Source organism: Typopeltis vanoorti, chromosome 9 (genome assembly GCF_054136105.1).
Source record: "Typopeltis vanoorti isolate ZY-2024b chromosome 9, IOZ_Tvanoo_1.0, whole genome shotgun sequence".
Lineage (NCBI taxonomy): Eukaryota > Metazoa > Arthropoda > Arachnida > Uropygi > Thelyphonidae > Typopeltis > Typopeltis vanoorti.
In genome coordinates this window covers 54,731,194-54,750,256 of record NC_143557.1, presented here as the reverse complement: position 1 = coordinate 54,750,256, position 19,063 = coordinate 54,731,194, and the positions used below count along the sequence as shown (strand labels likewise).

At 36.2% G+C, this 19,063-nt stretch overlaps 1 protein-coding gene across 1 annotated transcript in view; it reads left to right on the top strand.

Annotated features, from left to right (window-relative positions):
* The window catches only part of LOC150103053 (phospholipid-transporting ATPase ABCA1-like), an 859,669-nt gene that overhangs the window by 145,755 nt on the left and 694,851 nt on the right, over positions 1-19,063 (top strand). The window contains exon 9 of the mRNA XM_090398068.1: positions 512-767. Coding sequence (XP_090254194.1) covers positions 512-767 — 256 coding nt within the window. The remainder of the gene's footprint in view (positions 1-511; positions 768-19,063) is intronic.

Genomic DNA, 19,063 nt, shown 5'->3' with positions numbered 1-19,063 from the left:
GCCGAGTGTGGCCTAATCAAAGCCTTATACAATGGAACAAGAATCTCCCTACGTCTACACGTCAGTAGTGTCCTCCGCATCATTCCCAGAAGCCTTTGCTTCTGGGAATGATGAAGGAAGGAAGAAGGCAATACACAAAGCTGCCTTTAGCAACAAATTATAAAAGCTGTCAAATATTTCAAATTTTTTCATTAAATTTCATGTATATTTTTTAAAATTAATATGATACTTTAATGATTTTGAATTATTATAAATGTGGAATGAATATTCAGATATATTTTACTGAAATTTTAATATACCAAAATAATATATAATTATTATCTTTGTAAATGAGAAAAGAATATATCTAAAAATAATGCTTTATGAGCAATATTAGTATGGTATAGTAGCATCATTAGTAACAGTAGTAGTTGAGACAGAAATAATAATAAAATTTGTTTATTGTTTTTGGTATATTATATTGTGAATGACTGGAACTGTAGTATTATTTTAAATATGATTTTCATTCCAGAGTCTTTTAACTTCTGAATCACTGAAACCATTAATAAGTCAAATGACTGGCACAGATTCCAATAGTATTATAGAAGGCTTTAATATACCTTCTTTTGGAGGTGAACTGGATGGGCTTGAGGGAATATTGGACTTAGTTCAGTTGGTGGGAAATATGTCTCAATGTTTTGAACTCAATCGATTTCATGGATTTCAAACTGAACGTGAACTGGAAACCGAAGCTATTAACTTGAGTGCTAAGAAAGAATTCATCGCTGGTAAGCAAATTCATTAGTTATATTGATGGTGTTTTGTTGTTGTTTTCATTTATGAAAGGATAGAATATATAAAAACATTATCACTCTAAATCAGCCAGGTATTGGTTAAGTCTAGCCACGAACTTATTCAATGGGAACATTTCTGAAGAGATCAAATGCTGTATTTTCACAACCATTAGATTAGACAAGGATTATGTCCTTGGTGGGAAATATGTTTAATCAATGTTTTGTATTAAATTATACTAGAATAATCTATCCATACATCTATTCATTGAATATCAACTGATGCCATGTGATCACTCAGATGCTCAGTGATGTGCCACAGAAGTCCTTGCCAGGTGGTCCTGGTGTATTCTTTTCAGCAGCATCACATTGACGGCCTACCACTTCCACTTTTTTCCCAGGAACTTTACCTTCTATTACTGTTTTGAGAAGTCCTCATATCTTTTCAGTGTGTCCAAAATATTTCAACTTTCTTCTGTCACTTTCTTTTAGGCTTACACGGTGATCCGAATGCATTTTTGAAAATCATGAAGACAACTACCGTGTTTGAATGTAGATTTTAGTTATATTAAACTAAAGTTTTTATTCAAACATGGTAGTTATCTCCATAATTTTCAAAAATGCATTTCTTCTGTCAATTCCCTTAAGGAGCCTTAAAATTCTACCGATCATTTCTAGCACCCATCTATTTGTCTGCCTTTCTGTATATGATATCCTCAACAGCTTTCTATGACACCATGTCCCAAAAGTAGCTATCCTATTCCTATCAGACTTCTTTAGGTTCCAAGTCTCACATCCATAAGTTAGTTGCTGTTGAAAAACAGCTGAAATCACAATCCTCAACTTTGTTCTTGTGGAGATAGATACATCCTTGCAGATTTTAGACAAGTGTCTATCTGTTGTTTTTAGCCATTCCTAATCTCTTCTGACATCTTCTGGACAGCAGTTCTTCACATAAACAATGGATTCCAAGTACTTGATCTTGCTGACTTCTTCAATTCTTTCTCCATTAAGGTACACTTATTTCTCAGTAGCTTCCCTGTCTGTATTTCCTTTGAGAACCATAATCTTTGTCTTTCTAGGATTGAACTGAAGACCTCTGTTCTTAGTGATCTTGTTTACTTTGTCAAGAATTTGTCCTAGTTCTTCCTTGTCATTATAATGGAATACTGTATCAGCATAGCTCAGATTACTGATCATTCGACAATCTATCCTAATTCTTCTCTTGGGCTCATACAATGCTACATGCATGATGTCCTCAGCATAGATACTAAATAAGTGAGGAGAAAGTAGGCATCCTTGCCTAATTCCCTTTCCAACCTGAAGCCAGTCAGTTAATCCAACACCTGTTCTTACCATGGTTTCTTGTTCACTGTACAAGTTAGCTATCAACCTGATAGTGTGTAGAGGAAAACCCATTATTTTTCATTACTTAACACAGTTTCACATGCTGAACACAGTCAAAAGCTTTGGAGTAGTCTATGAAACACATTACCGTAAGGAGTCTAAATTCGTTATACTTTTCAATGATCTGTCTAAGGTAAAGGATCTGATCTCTGGTTTGATTGCTTTTCCTTAAACATGTTTGTTCCTCAGGCATCTCTTCCTCAACTTTTGTCTCAGTCCTATTTAGAATGATCTTTAATAAAATCCTGCTTGCATGAGAGATTATTATTATCATTATTATTACCCAAGACCTCATGGAGTCAAAGACTCATCTAGGAGATCCTTCTCTCAAACACACAACTGATCATACCGTGATTTAAACACACTCAAATTCCCTGCAGACACCACAATCTCAGGTAAGGTATTCCAATCATTCACAACTCTGCATGAAAAAAACCCTGCTTCTCACTCCCCTACTCACACTCTCTTTATACAGTTTCCAGAGATGACCTCTGGTTCTCCCCTGATCTCCCACTATTTTCTGTAGAACCTCTCCAGCATTGATCCTATAACAATCCCTTAATAACTTATAGATCTCTATCATATCTCCACTCTTCCTTCTGTCCACCAGACTCTGCAAGTTGCATCTTCTCAATCTTTACTCATACTCGACATTCCACAGGTCAGCAACTACCTTACTCAGTTGTCTCTGGACCCTTTCCAACATCTCCTCATCCTTCTGAAAACGAGGTGACCAAATCTGGGCACAATAGTCCATGTGTGGCCCTAATCAAAGCCTTATACAATGGAACAAGAATCTCCCTACGTCTACACGTCAGTAGTGTCCTCCGCATCATTCCCAGAAGCCTTTGTGTTGTCTTCACAATTTTGGCGATGTGTCCCTTGAATTTTAGATCCTTATCCACTATCACCCCCAGATCTCTGTTATTTCCTCTACCTGCAACAATATATTCTCACCAAGCATAAATTCTGCATCCCATCTTTGTTTTCCAAATTTTAAAACCTCACATTTTGCAACATTGAACTCACATCCCCATTTCCGTGCCCAATCACTTAATTTATTCAAGTCTTCTTGCAAGGCCACAACATCCTCACTACTCTTTATGGTTCATCTCAACTTTGCATCATCTGCAAACAACTGAATCTCTCCATCCAAATCTTCACCAATATCATTAATATAACAAGTTAAACAACAATGGCCCTAAAAAAACCCCTGAGGCACACCACTAATAACTTTCTTTTTCCTGGATATTGCTCCCCCATACACAACTTGTTGATACCTACCAGATAGCCAGTCTCCAATCCAATGCACCAATCTAATATCCAACCCCCATCCACTCCAGTTTGACTATCAACTTATCATGTGGTAATCTATCAAAAGCCTTTGCAAAATCCAAGTGTATTACTGTGTATCCTTCTCCTCTGTCCACGGAAGCAGTCACCTTATTGAAATAAGTAAGTAGATTACTAAAACATGACCTCCCTTTATTAAATCAATGCTGTCCATGAAAGATAATACCATTGTTGTCAACCTAATTCTGAATCCTAGTTCTCACAAGCTTCTCCAAAAACTTAACTACAACACCTGAAACAGAGATAGGCCTATAATTTGATACTTGAGTTCTATCACCTCCTTTATGAAGTGGCACAATCTTGCATTCCTTTCACTCCTTAGGAACTTGACCCAGTGCAAGACTCGTATTAAAAAAAAACATGTTAAGGTCGATGTCAACTCCCTGGCACATTCTTTCAGAATACGTGGTGATATATTATGAATTCCCCAGCCTTATTTACATCTAGTTTTCTCAACTCCCCATAGTCCTCTTGCTCACTTACACTCCAGTCTCTCTTCCTCATCGTCATCAACTGCTTTCAATCTCTCCATGATGTCACATTCACATGATTCAAAGACCTTTACGAACTGCTCATTTTAAGTATCTCCACCTCACCTTCTGCAACAGCTGCTGTCTTTATATCATTTTCTGCAATTAATATCATCCTTCCATAATCAATCTTCATTTTGCTGGCTACATATCGATAAAACTCCTTAGGATTCTTTTTGGCTTCATTAGCTAACTGCTGTTCATACCTCACTTTAGCTACCCTCACCAACCAGTCACCCGCCTTGCCTGGTGTTTGTAGTCCTCAAGGAATTGGAGGTTTGTAGTCCTTCCCTCAATAATGCCCTTTTTTGTGTATTGCATGCTTAATCTCTTTATTCATCCATTTCACACCTACCTTATTTAACCTTCTCACCCTTGGAATATATTTCGATATTGTATTTACTAGATAGTTTTTGAAAATACTTCCCAAGCTGTGTTGTTTTCTTTTCCCGCTAACTCCTCATTCCATGCTACACCTGCATGCTGTCTCCTGAGCTCTTCTAATCACCCTTCTCCCTTGTAGTTCCACATATACCCTTTTCTTAAAGAGGTCCTCACACTGCTAGCAACCACCCAGGTAATCACCTCATGGTCACTCACCAATTGGTGAGTGATTTGGCACTTCATTTATAATTACATCCTCTGATGAGATGACCAAATCCAAGACCCTCAATCCTCGTGTGCCCTCTTTTAACTATCTGAAGTAGTTATCCCTCAAAAATTCAATAAATTCATTTTCTTAACTTCCAATTGCTATCTCATTATTCTAGTCTATATTGCCATAATTAAACTAATTAAACTAAGATTAAACTAATAATTCTACAGTTCTTGCAATCCTTCATATCTCTGCCCTTATGTAGTGGTATGAAAACCGACTTCTTCCAATCTCTAGTTTCATGATATACATGATATCCTCAGCATAGATAGAAAACAGGTGGGGAGAAAGCAGGTACCCTTGCCTAACTCATTATTCTTTTGACAGTGACTATGAGTGAAGAGCTTATTTGACTGAGAGATCTGGTTAACTTCTGTCCAATGTCCACTAATCGATGATATTCACAGTGAAGTAATAGCCTATGATGCCATCATTCAGTGAACAAATATCCAGAAGATAAATAATTAATCCAGTAACGAATGCTGCCACTTAGTATGTTGGAAGCAAACAGCACATGCACGCACCTATATCTTGTTCTTCCTCTGGGTCGTTTTCCTGCCAACCTGGCAGAGAACACTTATTTTGTTAATTTTTCCTTGTCCATTCTGTTTAAGTGATCATACCACCTAAGATTAGCTCTGCTAACACATTCCTGGATGTTAACAATGTCAAGTTCTTTCCTAATATCCTCGTTTTTAATATGATATTGCCATTGATGTCATCTGTTCACGCCTCTAATCTTTTTCAGGACTCTCATATCTGCCGTCTCTAGTCTTTAGTTAAGTGTTTTATTTCTGACCCAGCTCTCAGATCCATAAGTGAATACTGGTTTGAACACTGTCTTGTAAACAGCTAATTTAGTGTTCCAACTAATTTCCCTCTTATTCCATATGAATTTATTCAATTGACTTCCTACCATACTACCAGCTTTGTTGTTTCTGTTGTCTCTTTCCATATTTAATTTACCATCTTCACTAAAAATCGTGCCTGAGTAGCTGAAATGCTTTAATTATTCCACAGGTTCTCTGTTCACAATGCAGTTGACATTTTCCACGATTCTATTTATTTTCATTGCCTTTGTCTTTTTATTGCTGACCGTCATACCATATCTATTCATGGAATCTTGAAGCCTTTTAGCGGATTTATTTAGAAGTATAAAATTGTCCACATAAAGCAAAGAGCTGACATTAACATCTCCAATTCTAATATCGTGTTTAATACCACTTTCCTTCATAATGTGATCCATATAGATAATGAATAACGGAGGTGATAATATACATCCTTGTCTCACACCAGATTTAACATTAAACCATCTTCCTGTACTTCCTTCAATTCTAACTGCTGACTTACAACTCAAATAAAGACTAAGTACTGCTTGATATAATTATCCACTGACACCATACAACTGTAGCATTTTGAATAGCTTCTCTTTGTCACTTTGTCATATGCTTTTTCCAAATCTACAAAACTTAAATACAGATCTTTGTTATATTCCCATGCTTTCTCAACTATTTATCGTAAAGTGAAGATCTGATCCTGACAGCCTCTATTTGGCCTGAATCCAGCTTGTTCTTCACCAAGCTTTTCTTCCACAATTCTTCTCAACCGTTTCTCAAGTATACTAGCATAAATCTTACCAGGAACACTCAGTAGGGAAATATCTCTGTAATTCTTGTTTTATTTCCCTTTTTATATATGGGTACTATGAGAGCTCTACTCCAATCATCGGGAATTCGTCCCTCTGTCCAGGCTTTCTAAACTATGCAGTGCAGCCACTGTGAGACTTTTATACCACAATACTTCAGCATTTCTGGTCAAATATCATCTACTTCTGCTGCCTTTCCACTTTTCAAGCATTTGATGGCTTTTTCTACTTCAAGTATGGATATGTATTCATGACTGTATGCCCGTTGAGTGTTTTTTTTTATTACGGTGCTATCACTGCTCATTTCATTTAGCAATTTTTTTGAAGTAATTACTCCATTCTTCAAGCAAATATTTTTCTCCCATTTTCATATTACCTTTATTATCTCTAACTCCTTTTACAGCATCTTTCCTCCCTTTCTAAGCTTCTTCAACAATCTCCAGAATATTTTGCCACCACTTTGATATTTATTTTCTATATTCTTGCCAAAGTCCTCCTATGACTTTTGTTTAGCTAGTTTTACAAAGTGTTTAGCTTTCTTACATTTGTCTCTGTATTCTCTAAGAGCACAAGCTGACTTATTTGCCAGGAACTTTTGATATGCTTTCTTCTTTTCCTTCACTGCCTCTTTAACTTCCTGTGTCCACTATGGAGTTCATATATTTCTATCCTTGCAGACAACCTAACCACATGCCTCTCTGGCTGAATCAATCATGGTTTTCTTCAGAGTTTGCCACTGAATCTCCAAGGTTTGATTCCTGTTCTCAAACTCTTTCATTTTTTCTTCAATAAGCTTTGTGTATGTCTACGATTCACATCTGAAAGCTGCTCAACTTTTATTCGCTTTAAAACTTTCTTACATGTTATTCTTTTCAATATGAAATTCAGTTGTATCCTGCTCAAGACTAAATAGTGATCACTTCCAATTTCAAATCCTCTGTACACTCTGGTGTCCTGCACCAGGGAGAAAACATCACTATCAACAATAACATAGTCAATGAGACTTTTCTTATTCCTTGCCTCTTCTCTCCATGTGAATTTGTGCACATTTTTATGTTGGAACTTGGTGTTAATAATAACAATAATCTGGTACTTATCTAATTAGATAAGTACCAGATCTCCATTTCTTTGCCATTCAGATTTCTTATGTTGATGATAGTAGCGATCTTTAACTCTGGTGATGTTTAGTTGGGGGTGTGCTTTCAGATTTGTTCCAGTAGCTAACTTTTCGCTGTTCGCCCTGGTTTCCTACCGAAAACAACGATGCCTTGTTTAACCGGGTGATGCTCCAGCCGGCATGAAATTTTGTCATGTTGTACCATCATTTTGTATTTTGGTTTAAGCCAATAAGAATATAATTTAGTTGGCTAAATCCCAAATTGCCAGCCCATCCTCTTTCATTCAGTATCCAGGTAGATACCCAACAGGTAGCACCACGAGAAGGTGAGGATTGGACATTTGGTCAGAAGCCGTGCTCGGTTCTTCGCATTCCTTTAGAGGCTATGTGGAGGTCTCCTCTCAGTTATACAGCTTTGACCCTTAAGCACCCCAGGTTATGCACCTTAGGATGAAAATATTACAAGTAATGTATTACATTCATGGAACTGGATTTCAGGAAATTGATCAGACCAGGGATTTGGGGGGGATTGTGGATAGAGAGTTGAAGTTTAGCAGGTTTGGTAAAAGTGGCCAAGATAGCCCATTGGATAATCTCTGCTTGTCAGCATGCTCATCAACATCCAGTTAACCACTTCTGGATATGGCTACTTGGTAGATTGATAGCCATCCCTGATGGTGAGTTGATAGTTATATCTGGACCACTATACATGGGTATGGTCACCTGGGTTCTTTGAAGTAGAGGAAGTAAGTGGTGGAGAGAATTCAGAGACAAATAACCGATATGGTGATGGATCTATGAGAATCCTTCATTAGACGGTAGACTGAAAGTTTGTGAATTATCAAGTTTAATTGATAGATGGAAAATTAGAGAAAGGAGAGAAACACATAAGTCACTACAGGAGTTTTATAGGATTGATGCAGAAAATTTTGAAGTCACTACATGACAAGGAAGAGAGAACAAGTGTAACCTTTGAAAAGTGTGCAAGAGTGTTTTACCATGGGTGTGGAGACTAATTTTTTTTTTTCCCCCTTGAAGAGTGGTGAATGGTTGTAATGGGTTGTCAGAATCAGTCATGACTACTTTTTCAATAAATAAGTTGAAGGAGAAGTAAGGTAGGTATTCTATGAATAGTTGTTAGTTATGGACCTCCTACAATGAGCTATTGGATACCTCTATAATAATGATGGAGGACATTCACATTAATACTGTAAATAATAATAACTGTTAATCTTCAATCACATATCTTTTCTCTCTTCTGGTTAGTTAAGATGATCAGATTACAGTAATCATCTGGCTCTCATAACTATCATAGTGTCATCAGCCATTCCTCCACACATTTACATAATGTGCTCTGAATATATCATCGATTCTTTTAGCATATCTTGAAATTCTTGGTAATGGAAGTTGAAAGCCATAATATTACACTGGTCCAAGAACTATATTATATAAGGATATAACAACTTCTTGCATTCTATCAGTGATACTTCTAGGTGCCTTATTAATATGATTCCTGTACTTAAATTGATTACCAACCAAAATAGTGAAATGTTTATATTATCATCATCACCACCAGACCTCCATGAAGTCCATTGTATGAGGTCCACTCTTACACACACAGCTCATCATACCTTGACTTAAATGCATTCAGTGTCTCTACATTCACCATTCTTATGAAAAATCTCATCCACATAAATCTGATAATTACCCCTTACCAACTTTTGTCTTGATTATGTCTCCCCTTATCTTTCTGTCCAGTAGGCTGTGCATTTCATATTCTCTCAATCTTCCCTCATACTCCACCTTCCAGAGTCCCAAAACCGACTTATCATCTTGTAATCATCTCTAAACCCTCTTCAACAACTCAGCATCTCTTTGAAAATCAGACAACCAAATCTGTATGCTATAATCCATATGCAGTTTAATCAAAGCCTTGTACCAAGTTTATTATAAGTGTTTTATGCATTATTGCCATAATCTGCTATGCTATCCTCACAATTTTGACAAATTTCCCCAAAAGTTTAGGTTCCTATCCACTATCACATCCAGATCTTTCATCTCCATCACCTCATTTAAAATATCCCCAACAATCGTATACTCTGCATCCCATCTTTAGTTCCCAAATTTTAAAATTTTACACTTTGTTATAATTGAACTGACATCCGATATGCTTTTGCCTACTCACAGAGCCTATTTAAGTCTTCTTGCAAGGCTACAACATCTGTTCTACTCCTCATAGCTCTTCCTAACTTTGCATTATCTGCAGACAACTGCATATCATCATCATTCAAGTCCTTTCCAATGTAATTTACATACAATTAAACAACAGTTGTCCCAAAGCAGATCCATGGGGCACACCACTAGAGACTTTCTACATCTGAGATATTGTTGCTACATACACAACCTGCCGATACCTATCACGCAGCCAATCTCCAATACAGTGCACTAATCTGCCATCCAACCCCATATGTTTTCCAATTTAAACACTAGCTTTTCATGCCTTTGCAAAATCTAAATATATTACAGTCTATGCATCCCCCCCCTTGTCCAATGCATTTGTCACTTTGTTTAAATAATAAGTAAGAAAACACAACCTTCCTTTGGCAAACCCACCCATACTGTCCATCAGAGACAATTCTGATTTTTATCAAACCCATTTCTGAATCTAGGTCCTCTCTAGCTTCTCTAACACCTTGACCACAACTCCAGACAAGTCAAATGCACCATAATTTCAAGCCTTAGTCTTGTCACCCTCCCCCTTTATGAAGTAGAACAAATTTGCTCTCTTTCCAATCCTTTGGAACTTTGGCCAGTCTAAAACTCATATTAATGAGATACATTATAACTGTTATTAACTCCCTAGAACATTCTATCAATTTTACTTGATTCCTCATAAACCTCCTATTGATGTACCATCAGTGGTTCTCTCCTCCCCCCCCCCCCCTTTTCTACTGTTGTGAAGTTCAGCATTACATTACATTTACAAAGACGAAATACCTTAAACAACTGCTCATGTAACATTTCTACTTTATCTTTCTCAGTAGTTATATTTCTACCATTATTACTGACCAACATCATCCTTCCATAATCATTCTTTCTTCTACTGGCCACATGTTGGGAAAAAAACTCCCTAGGATTTCTTTTAGTCTCGTTTGCTAACTCCTGTTCATATTGTACTTTTGCTACCCTTACCAAGTGTGTCAAGTTTCCTTACTTGCTCTTTCTACTCCTCATGTAAATGATTATTGCCACTCATCTTTTGCTTCCCCCCCCCACAATTCCTTTTTATTTCAGGTTACATGCTTCACCTTTTGATTCATCTATTTTAAACCTACCTTATTTAATCTCCTGACTTTGAAATATACTTAGCCTTTGAGGTAGAGACCAAGCAGCATTTATTTCCTTCCCATCCAATTCCTCATTCCATGATATAGCTGCATGCTGCCTCCTGAGATTTTCATAATCTCCCATCTTATAGTTCCTCATATAATTCTTTCTGGCAAAATTCCTATTATAGCTAGCCACTGCCTGAGTGATCACTTCATAATCTCTTTCACCAGCTGGAGGAAGATTTGTTGCTTCATTTACAATAATATCCTCTGAACAGATAATCAAATCCAAAACTCTATTCCGGTGTACAATCTGTTATGTACTATCTAAAATAGTTGTCACTAAAATACTCAAGAAATTCATTCTTCTTGCTTCCAGATGCTGTTTTTTCACCCCAGTCTACAAGGGTGGTCTGAAAAGTTCTCAGCCTAACAATATAAAAAAGAATTTATAATTTCAAAAATATTTTTATTTTTCAACATAATCTCCCTTATGACTAATACATTTATTCCAGTGGTGTTCCAACGCCATTATCCCGTCCCTGTAGTGGTTCTCAGTAAGATCTGCAAAATATCCCTATACAGCTGCAATCACCTCTTGATTCGATGAAAAACACTGATCAGCAAAGAAGAGTTTTAGATTTGGGAAGAGATAGAAGTCAGAGGGAGCCAAATCTGGGGAATAGGGTGGATGTTCCAACAATTCATAGTGCAGATCCCTTAATTTTCATATTGCCGAAACACCTTTGTGGGCAGGCGCATTTTCCTGATGAAAGATGATTTTTTTTCTTCTGCAAACCTGGTCTTTTCTCGCAAATTTTTTCATTTAGTCTGGTTAAAAGATTGGAATAATATTCTCGGGTTATTGTTTTACCCTTTTTAAGATAATTAATAAACAAAATGCCTTTAGCATCCCAAAACACTGATGCCATGACCTTTCCTGCTGATAGAACCAACTTTGTCTCCTTTGGCACTGAACAACCAGCTTCTGTCCACTGTTTTGACTGCTGTTTGGATTCTGGTGTGTAATGGTGAATCTGAGTCTCATCCATAGTAATAAATCGACTCACAAAATCAGTTTTATTCTTGTTGAAATGCTCCAAACACTGTTCAGAGATTTTCATGCGAGTGCGTTTTTGATCTGCTGTGAGCAAGCATGGCACCCATCTTGCGCAAAGCTTGTTCATTTGCAATTCTTCATGCAAAATATATCCTACACATTATTTTGAAATGAATATAGTCTCAGCAATTTCATGCACTTTCACTTGCCAGTCATCCAATACCATATCGTGCACTTGATCAATGATTTTTGGTGTTGTTACACTTTTTGAACATCCTTTACGTGGATTATCTTCAAGGCTGGTACTGCCAAGTTTAAACTTTGCAGCCCATTTTTTAATTGTCGAAAGGAAAGGAGAAGAGTGCCCATAAACTTTTATGAACTTTGAATGAATTTCTTTTGGCATTAAACCTTCTTTTCCAAAGAATTTTAGAACCACACGACACTCAATTTTATCCATTTCAAGAGATACAGAGAACTCTTTTGCTTCAGACAGCTGTATAAAACAAATTACTTAGTAGAATGACTTGAAATTTCGCATAGTTGCTTATGACATACTAACTTATATAAAAAAAAATCTTGCTGATAGTGTTGTTATCTATGGTCGAGGCGGAGAACTTTTTAGACCACCTTCATGTATTATTATTATAACTGAACCTTCACTTCACACTATGCTACTTCAAAACCACTGTCATGATTTGCTCTTTGCATCTCCATGTCTAATGGGTACAACTCCTCTGCAATCATTAATAACACTCCTCATCCCTTTTTGCCCTGTCTGTCTTCACAAACAAACTACATTTTGTTTTCCTTATTTTGAATACTTCTAGCATTTGTAAACATACTTACTAGCTCAGTTTTGTTTCTGTAACAAATTCCTCATACTTCACTTGTTGGATATGATTCATCCATACTCCTCTTTGCCATTCCTCTCTATTATCAGTCATATTACACCTTTCCCAGACAAGGTATGATCTGGTGTAGAAGCAGTTGAGTTATAAATGGTTTTTTGGAGATCTCATGCTCATGTTGTTTGGTTTAGTAGAAATTGGGGAAATGATGGATGACAGTCCTTAGTGAACCTACTCTGCATATTTGTTTCATTTTATTGGCATCCATTAAAAACCTTGGTCACTAAAGTTGGGAAGTCATAATCCAATATTGGCTGGAGAGCTATCTATAATGATATAAGTTATAAACACTGCTCTCTTTCCATAAGTGATGCCTTACTAATATGTTAAATTTATTTCAAAAAAATATTATCATCATTTGGTGTGAAAAAAATTATTATTTTATTTACTCCCACATGGGTGGGAGTGAATAAAATAAAACATGAGTGGGAGTGAAGGTGGCTTGCAGAACATAGAACACCTATAGCAAATTAACGGCATGTAGCTGTGGTTAGGAGAGAAGGAATCTGTTAATGTTCTTTTTTGAAGAGCTAAAGGTTGTAAACATTGAAGAAATGATTCATCAGAAAATATTGTTTCAGAAAACCGTGGTAGACTGAAATGAATGGTGGTGGTAAGTTTAGTGATTAGTAGATAACTGTAAATAGATAATGGGCAGCTGCTGCTCATATTATTGTAGACCTTGAAATAATGTTGGGAATGAATTATTCCCAACATTATTTCATTCCAGACACTGTGAGACAGTGTCTGGAATGAATATCTGAAAGAGGAATTGTTGATTAGCTGAACTGCTTTTGTTTGGACAAGAATTTTTAGAGAAGATTTTGGAAAAATCACCCCAAATATGAGAGTAGTAATAAGGTTGGACAGATCTGGGATTTATACAAGGCTAGTACCTGGATGGAATGAAATGAAAAAGGGTAGCAGAGATTATATCAATAATTATAGGCCAATCATTTTCTATCATAATTATACAAAATGCTTATGTCTATTATATTAAATAGAATCACAAGGTTTTTGGATGATACACAGCCATATGAACAAGCAGGATTCAGAGCAATATTCTGTACAATAAGTACTATTAACCAAGTAATAAAAAAAGCAAATGAATATAATCTTCCTGCCTATTTAGTGTGTGTGTAGATTTTGAAAACCCCTTTGATTCTCTATATCAGTCAGAAATAGCAAACAGTTTAAAACAACAATCCATCCCAACAAATAATATCTGCTTATTAAAAACTGTATATCAAAACTCAACAACTAGTATAAAGCTAGAACATCAGGGAAAGGAATTTGGTATTGGAAGAGGAGTGAGACAAGGAGATCCTATATCACCCAAATTGTTTTCTGCTGCATTAGAAGTCTTTGAGAACATTTCATGGGAAAACAATGAAATTAGCATCAAGGGAAAAAATCTCAATCACTTATGTTTTGAAGCTGACATTGTTCTTGTAGTAAAAAATAAAGAAGTTCAGGGAATGCTAAATGACCTTGATAGAGAAAGCAGAGGGGAAAAAGTTTTTTTAAAGATTAGGCTAACTAAAACCAAACTATTGAACTAAAATTAACAGATAACTGTATTGAAATTGTGGAGGAATATATGTACCCTGGTCAGTTAGTTACTTTTAAGGAAAAACAGAATAAAGAAATCAGTAGAAGAATCACACAAGGAAACAGAGCATTTTGGCTGTATAAAGATTATCTGTTAGGAGCTTTACCTATATCCCTAAAAAAAGTGTTTTAATATATGCATTATTCCAGTGTTTGCCTATGGAACTGAGACATGGGCAACAACTAAAAAAAGCAGGAAGACAGGCCGCATGCGACTTAAAGAGTTTTGGAGAGAAGAATGCTCTATGCAACAAAAATTATTGAGATGATTGAGTAGAAGATATTGTAAATTATTGTAAACATGTAAATAGAGATGGAGTGGCCATATTAGTCTGATGAAAGATGGGCAAAATTAACCACTGAATATATACCAAGAGCAGGAAAGGTTACCAAAGAACAAGATTGAGGGATGATCTACAAAGGTTTGACACAAGGTGGTTGACATTGGCTAAAGACAGACAGAAAAAAGTTAAGGGGGGGGGGGAGGCCTATATCCAGCAGTGGATGGAAAGAGGCTAAAGAAGAAGAAATAGCTATGAGTAAAACAAACTGGTGTGTTCAATAAAAAAAAAATATATATATATATATATATTTAAAGCTGAAATTATACATGTGACGTGATTATGCCAGGAAAGGCTAGAAGTAACTGCCAATCCAAGAAGAGAAGAAAGCTAGTCTTGATCACTGAGCTAAGTGTTGTCAAAAGCTAAGAGCGATTCTTTTTTTTTAAGATAACATTGATGATTCACCTAAATTTTAAATCCTTGCCATCCCTATCACACTCAGAGCCTATATTATCTCCAGCTCCTGTAAGATATCCTCCAAAAATTAAATGTGTGTGTGTTTCTGTGTATATATATATATATATATATATATGTATATGTAGAAAGTATTTTTACCTTGGGTATAAATATGTTAAAGATACCAAGTAATTTTAAACCTGGTTTTACTCCATTTCCCAAGTAAGCAAACAGACTAAAAGTCAAGTTTGCGCCTGCAATTGATGCAAGTCTAACTGATCCCACAGGTAGTGCAGGACCAGGGCAACTCGTCGCAAAGGTGGAACAAGCTCCGATAGTAAAACCAGGTTTAAAATTACTTGGTATCTTTAACATATTTATACCCAAGGTAAAAATACTTTCTACATTTATATCTCCTCCAGAGATTCTTATTTAATAAGGTTAAAATACCTTATGGTAACTTGTTTTGGCGAAATACTTACAAGCTCTGTACTACTAAATCTTGGTATTTCTATTTCTAATTCTAGCCTAGCTCCCACTGATGAGACCTCAATAAAGGTCGAAACCGGTCTGGGTAGTGGCCCCTTGCCTTTAATGCAAAACATCATACATCCCCTTCTTGGAGATGTGTTTTGGCATTAAGGGTAAATATTAAGATTAGTGATCGGAGCTTGTTCCACCTTTGCCACGAGTTGCCCTGGTCCTGCACTACCTGTGGGATCAGTTAGACTTGCATCAATTGCAGGCGCAAACTTGACTTTTAGTCTGTTTGCTTACTTGGGAAATGGAGTAAAACCAGGTTTAAAATTACTTGGTATCTTTAACATATATATATATATATATATATATATATATATATATATATATATATATATATTTGTGTGCACCCTCCACATATATATATATACACAGTGGTGCCTTTGTTAACGACGGTAATCCGTTCCAGGATTACCGTCGTTAGCCAAAACCGTCGTTATCCAAGGCGCGATTCCCCATAAGATTTAATTGAAAATCGATTAATTTGTTCCGGCTCCTCCCCACAACCATAGTACATATTAAAAATGCAGATAAAACTCATTTAAAATGTCATAAAAATATGGTAAATATCATTTATTTATTATACAGTATATGTAATTGCTACAAAAAAATTAACATTAATAAAAGAATTGTTCATGAAAACAGTTTTTAATTATCAATCTTCACCAGAAGGACAATTGAACTCACTTCGGAGTTTTTTGACAAATGGACCTGTAAAAAACATGTCTAGAGTTGTTTGCTTCTGCCTCTTTTTTAAAATGTTTCTGAAAAACTGCATTGACTTTTCATTAAATAGATCTGCAGTTCTGATAACCTCAGATTTGTTTGGATTCCATTTCATAGCAACATTTTGAACTTCCTCCCACTTTGCCAAAACATTTATGATTTCAGCAGTCGTAATTTGTCTTTCTCTCCATTCTCATCTTTAGATGAACTTTGCATTTCCTTTTCTTCACATTGCTGCTTGAAAAGTTCTTTTAACTCGTCAGTAGTCAGTTCTCGGTCATGCATCTCCAATAATTCTTCAACATCTTCTTCATGAGCAGTTGCCACAATATCCTTTACCAATTTGTGTCCTTCATCTGAAGTTTCTTCATTACCAAAGGAAGGACACAGTTTCCTCCATGCTGCTTTGAGACATTTCATTGTTACTTCTTGCCAAGCCTTTACAATTAGCCTAATTGCTAAACAACGTTGAATCTTACTTCCAAAATTTTCTTAGGGTTATGTTGGTAGCCTCACACATTTCAAAGCACCTGGTAAAAAGTGTCCTTATGTAAAGTTTTTTAAAATTTGCAATTATCAGCTGATCCATAGGTTGAATCAGAGATGTAGTCTTGGGAGGAAGAAAAATCACCTTGATAAAATCTAATTCCTCTGGTAGCTCTTCTTGTATGCCCGTTGGATGGCCAGGTGCATTATCCAAATATTTAAAATGGCTTTTAGAGGCAGATTGTTTTGCTCAAGATAGGCTTTGATAGTTGGTCCAAACACTTCGCGAATCCAGTCTCTAAATTCTGTTCTTGTGCTCCCGCACCCACCGATTTATTGTCTATATGAACCAACACAAAAAATAAATGCTTTAATACTCATTTTCATCATAAAACGCATTTATAACCACAAATTTTAAAATAAAGCACAGTACACTACAAGAAAAGAAACAATAAACGGAAAACGTAAACAGCTGGCTATGATGGGTCAAACATATCCGAGCTTCACAGCTATGCCGCGTGGCAGTTCTCTATTCGGCAGTGTCTTCCCGCACATGGCTGAGTGCGATTGGAAAATTCCGGTTTTTTAGATCGGATAGAGATTCACATAATCGAGAGTCATTAACCAAAGCCTGTATCGTTAACCAAGAGATTTTTTTCTTACAGCCACTCGTCGTTAACTAAGTGCATCATTATCTGAGGCCATTGTTAACCAAGGCACCACTGTATATAATATATAAACACACACACATGTATGTACATCCTATACATTAAAGGTTCAGAACCTAATATATCCTACTTATGAAAGGTTGGGTACATTAGTATTAGAATCAGTACTGTGATGGGCTAAAGATTATATAATCTGGAAACCATGCTCTAGAGACCAAACACGGAATATTTTCAAGCAACTTCAGGTCTCCAGCAAGTGAGATGGTAGTGGTGTCACACCTTGTGGTGATGTTTATCTGCTACTTAAAGATATTTGAATAACATCCCTGCAGACTGTAGGATTTGATTCCACAGCCTATTGATTGGATGGCAGGTAGACTGTCCACTTGGCCAACCAGGCTGATAGTATATACTACATCCCAAATATGCATTACAAATTTTAAAATCTTGCTGTTTTGCAACATTGAACTCACAAAGCCTATTCATATTTTCCAGTAAAGCCACAATATTCACTCTGATTTTTTCAATTCTTCTCAACTTTGCAACAGTTTCAAACAATAGCATTTAACAATTTAAACATTGCTTAATTTCATCCAAATAAAAGTTAGATAGTAGTGATCCCAAAACAAACCACCTGGGTTTGTCTGAATCATAAATGCCTAGTCTCTCTTCCAGACACTGCTTCCCCTTAACACATCTTGCAGATATCTATCAGATAGCCCAGTGCACAAATCTCTTGTCTAATTTCATCCATTGTAATTTAAATACCAACCTGTTATATCATAAATGATTTCAGTGCACATGATTTTGTTTGCTGCAGCAAGCAAGAAATGTAGGCACTTAGAAGAATGAAAGATTTATGGAAAGATAACAAAACTAGTAAGTGGATTTGTTGTAAGTATTACAAGAGCAAAGACCAGAAGTATGACAAGGGTAAGACGAATGATAGTGGTGAGTTGAAAGAAAAAGATGTGTGAAAGTAAAATGTGAATGGTGAGGTTGATACTGCACATGCTATTATGAGTGAGAGCAAAAATGAATTGGTGGAAAATGAAGAACATGAGCAGATGGTAATGAAAAAGATGGTGTTCTCCACAGGTGAGATTGAGTGGTTGGAGAAGCACCTAACAGATGGTATGACACAGAATGATCATGATAAGATGATGTATGATCATAGCAAGATAATGATAACGATGAAAGTGATAGAATGGTAACTGCTGTGGAAGACATTGTTGAAGTATTCAGTGATCAATTTATAAGGGTGTTTCATCCTTATCAGAGTTGAATCATGAGGAACTTAAATGTAGACGACATAGGAGAGGATGACTTCATTGTGAGGGAGCAGAAAGTATTTGAGGAAATAAATAAACTTGATGTCAATAAGGCAATAGATAACATATCACCATTCATCTTAAGGGAATGTTCCAGTGAATTGGCAGTAGCCTGCTTAATAAGAGTCTTGCAATAACACAGGTTCCAAGAGAGTGGAAGGAGGGTAAAATTGTTCTACACAATAAA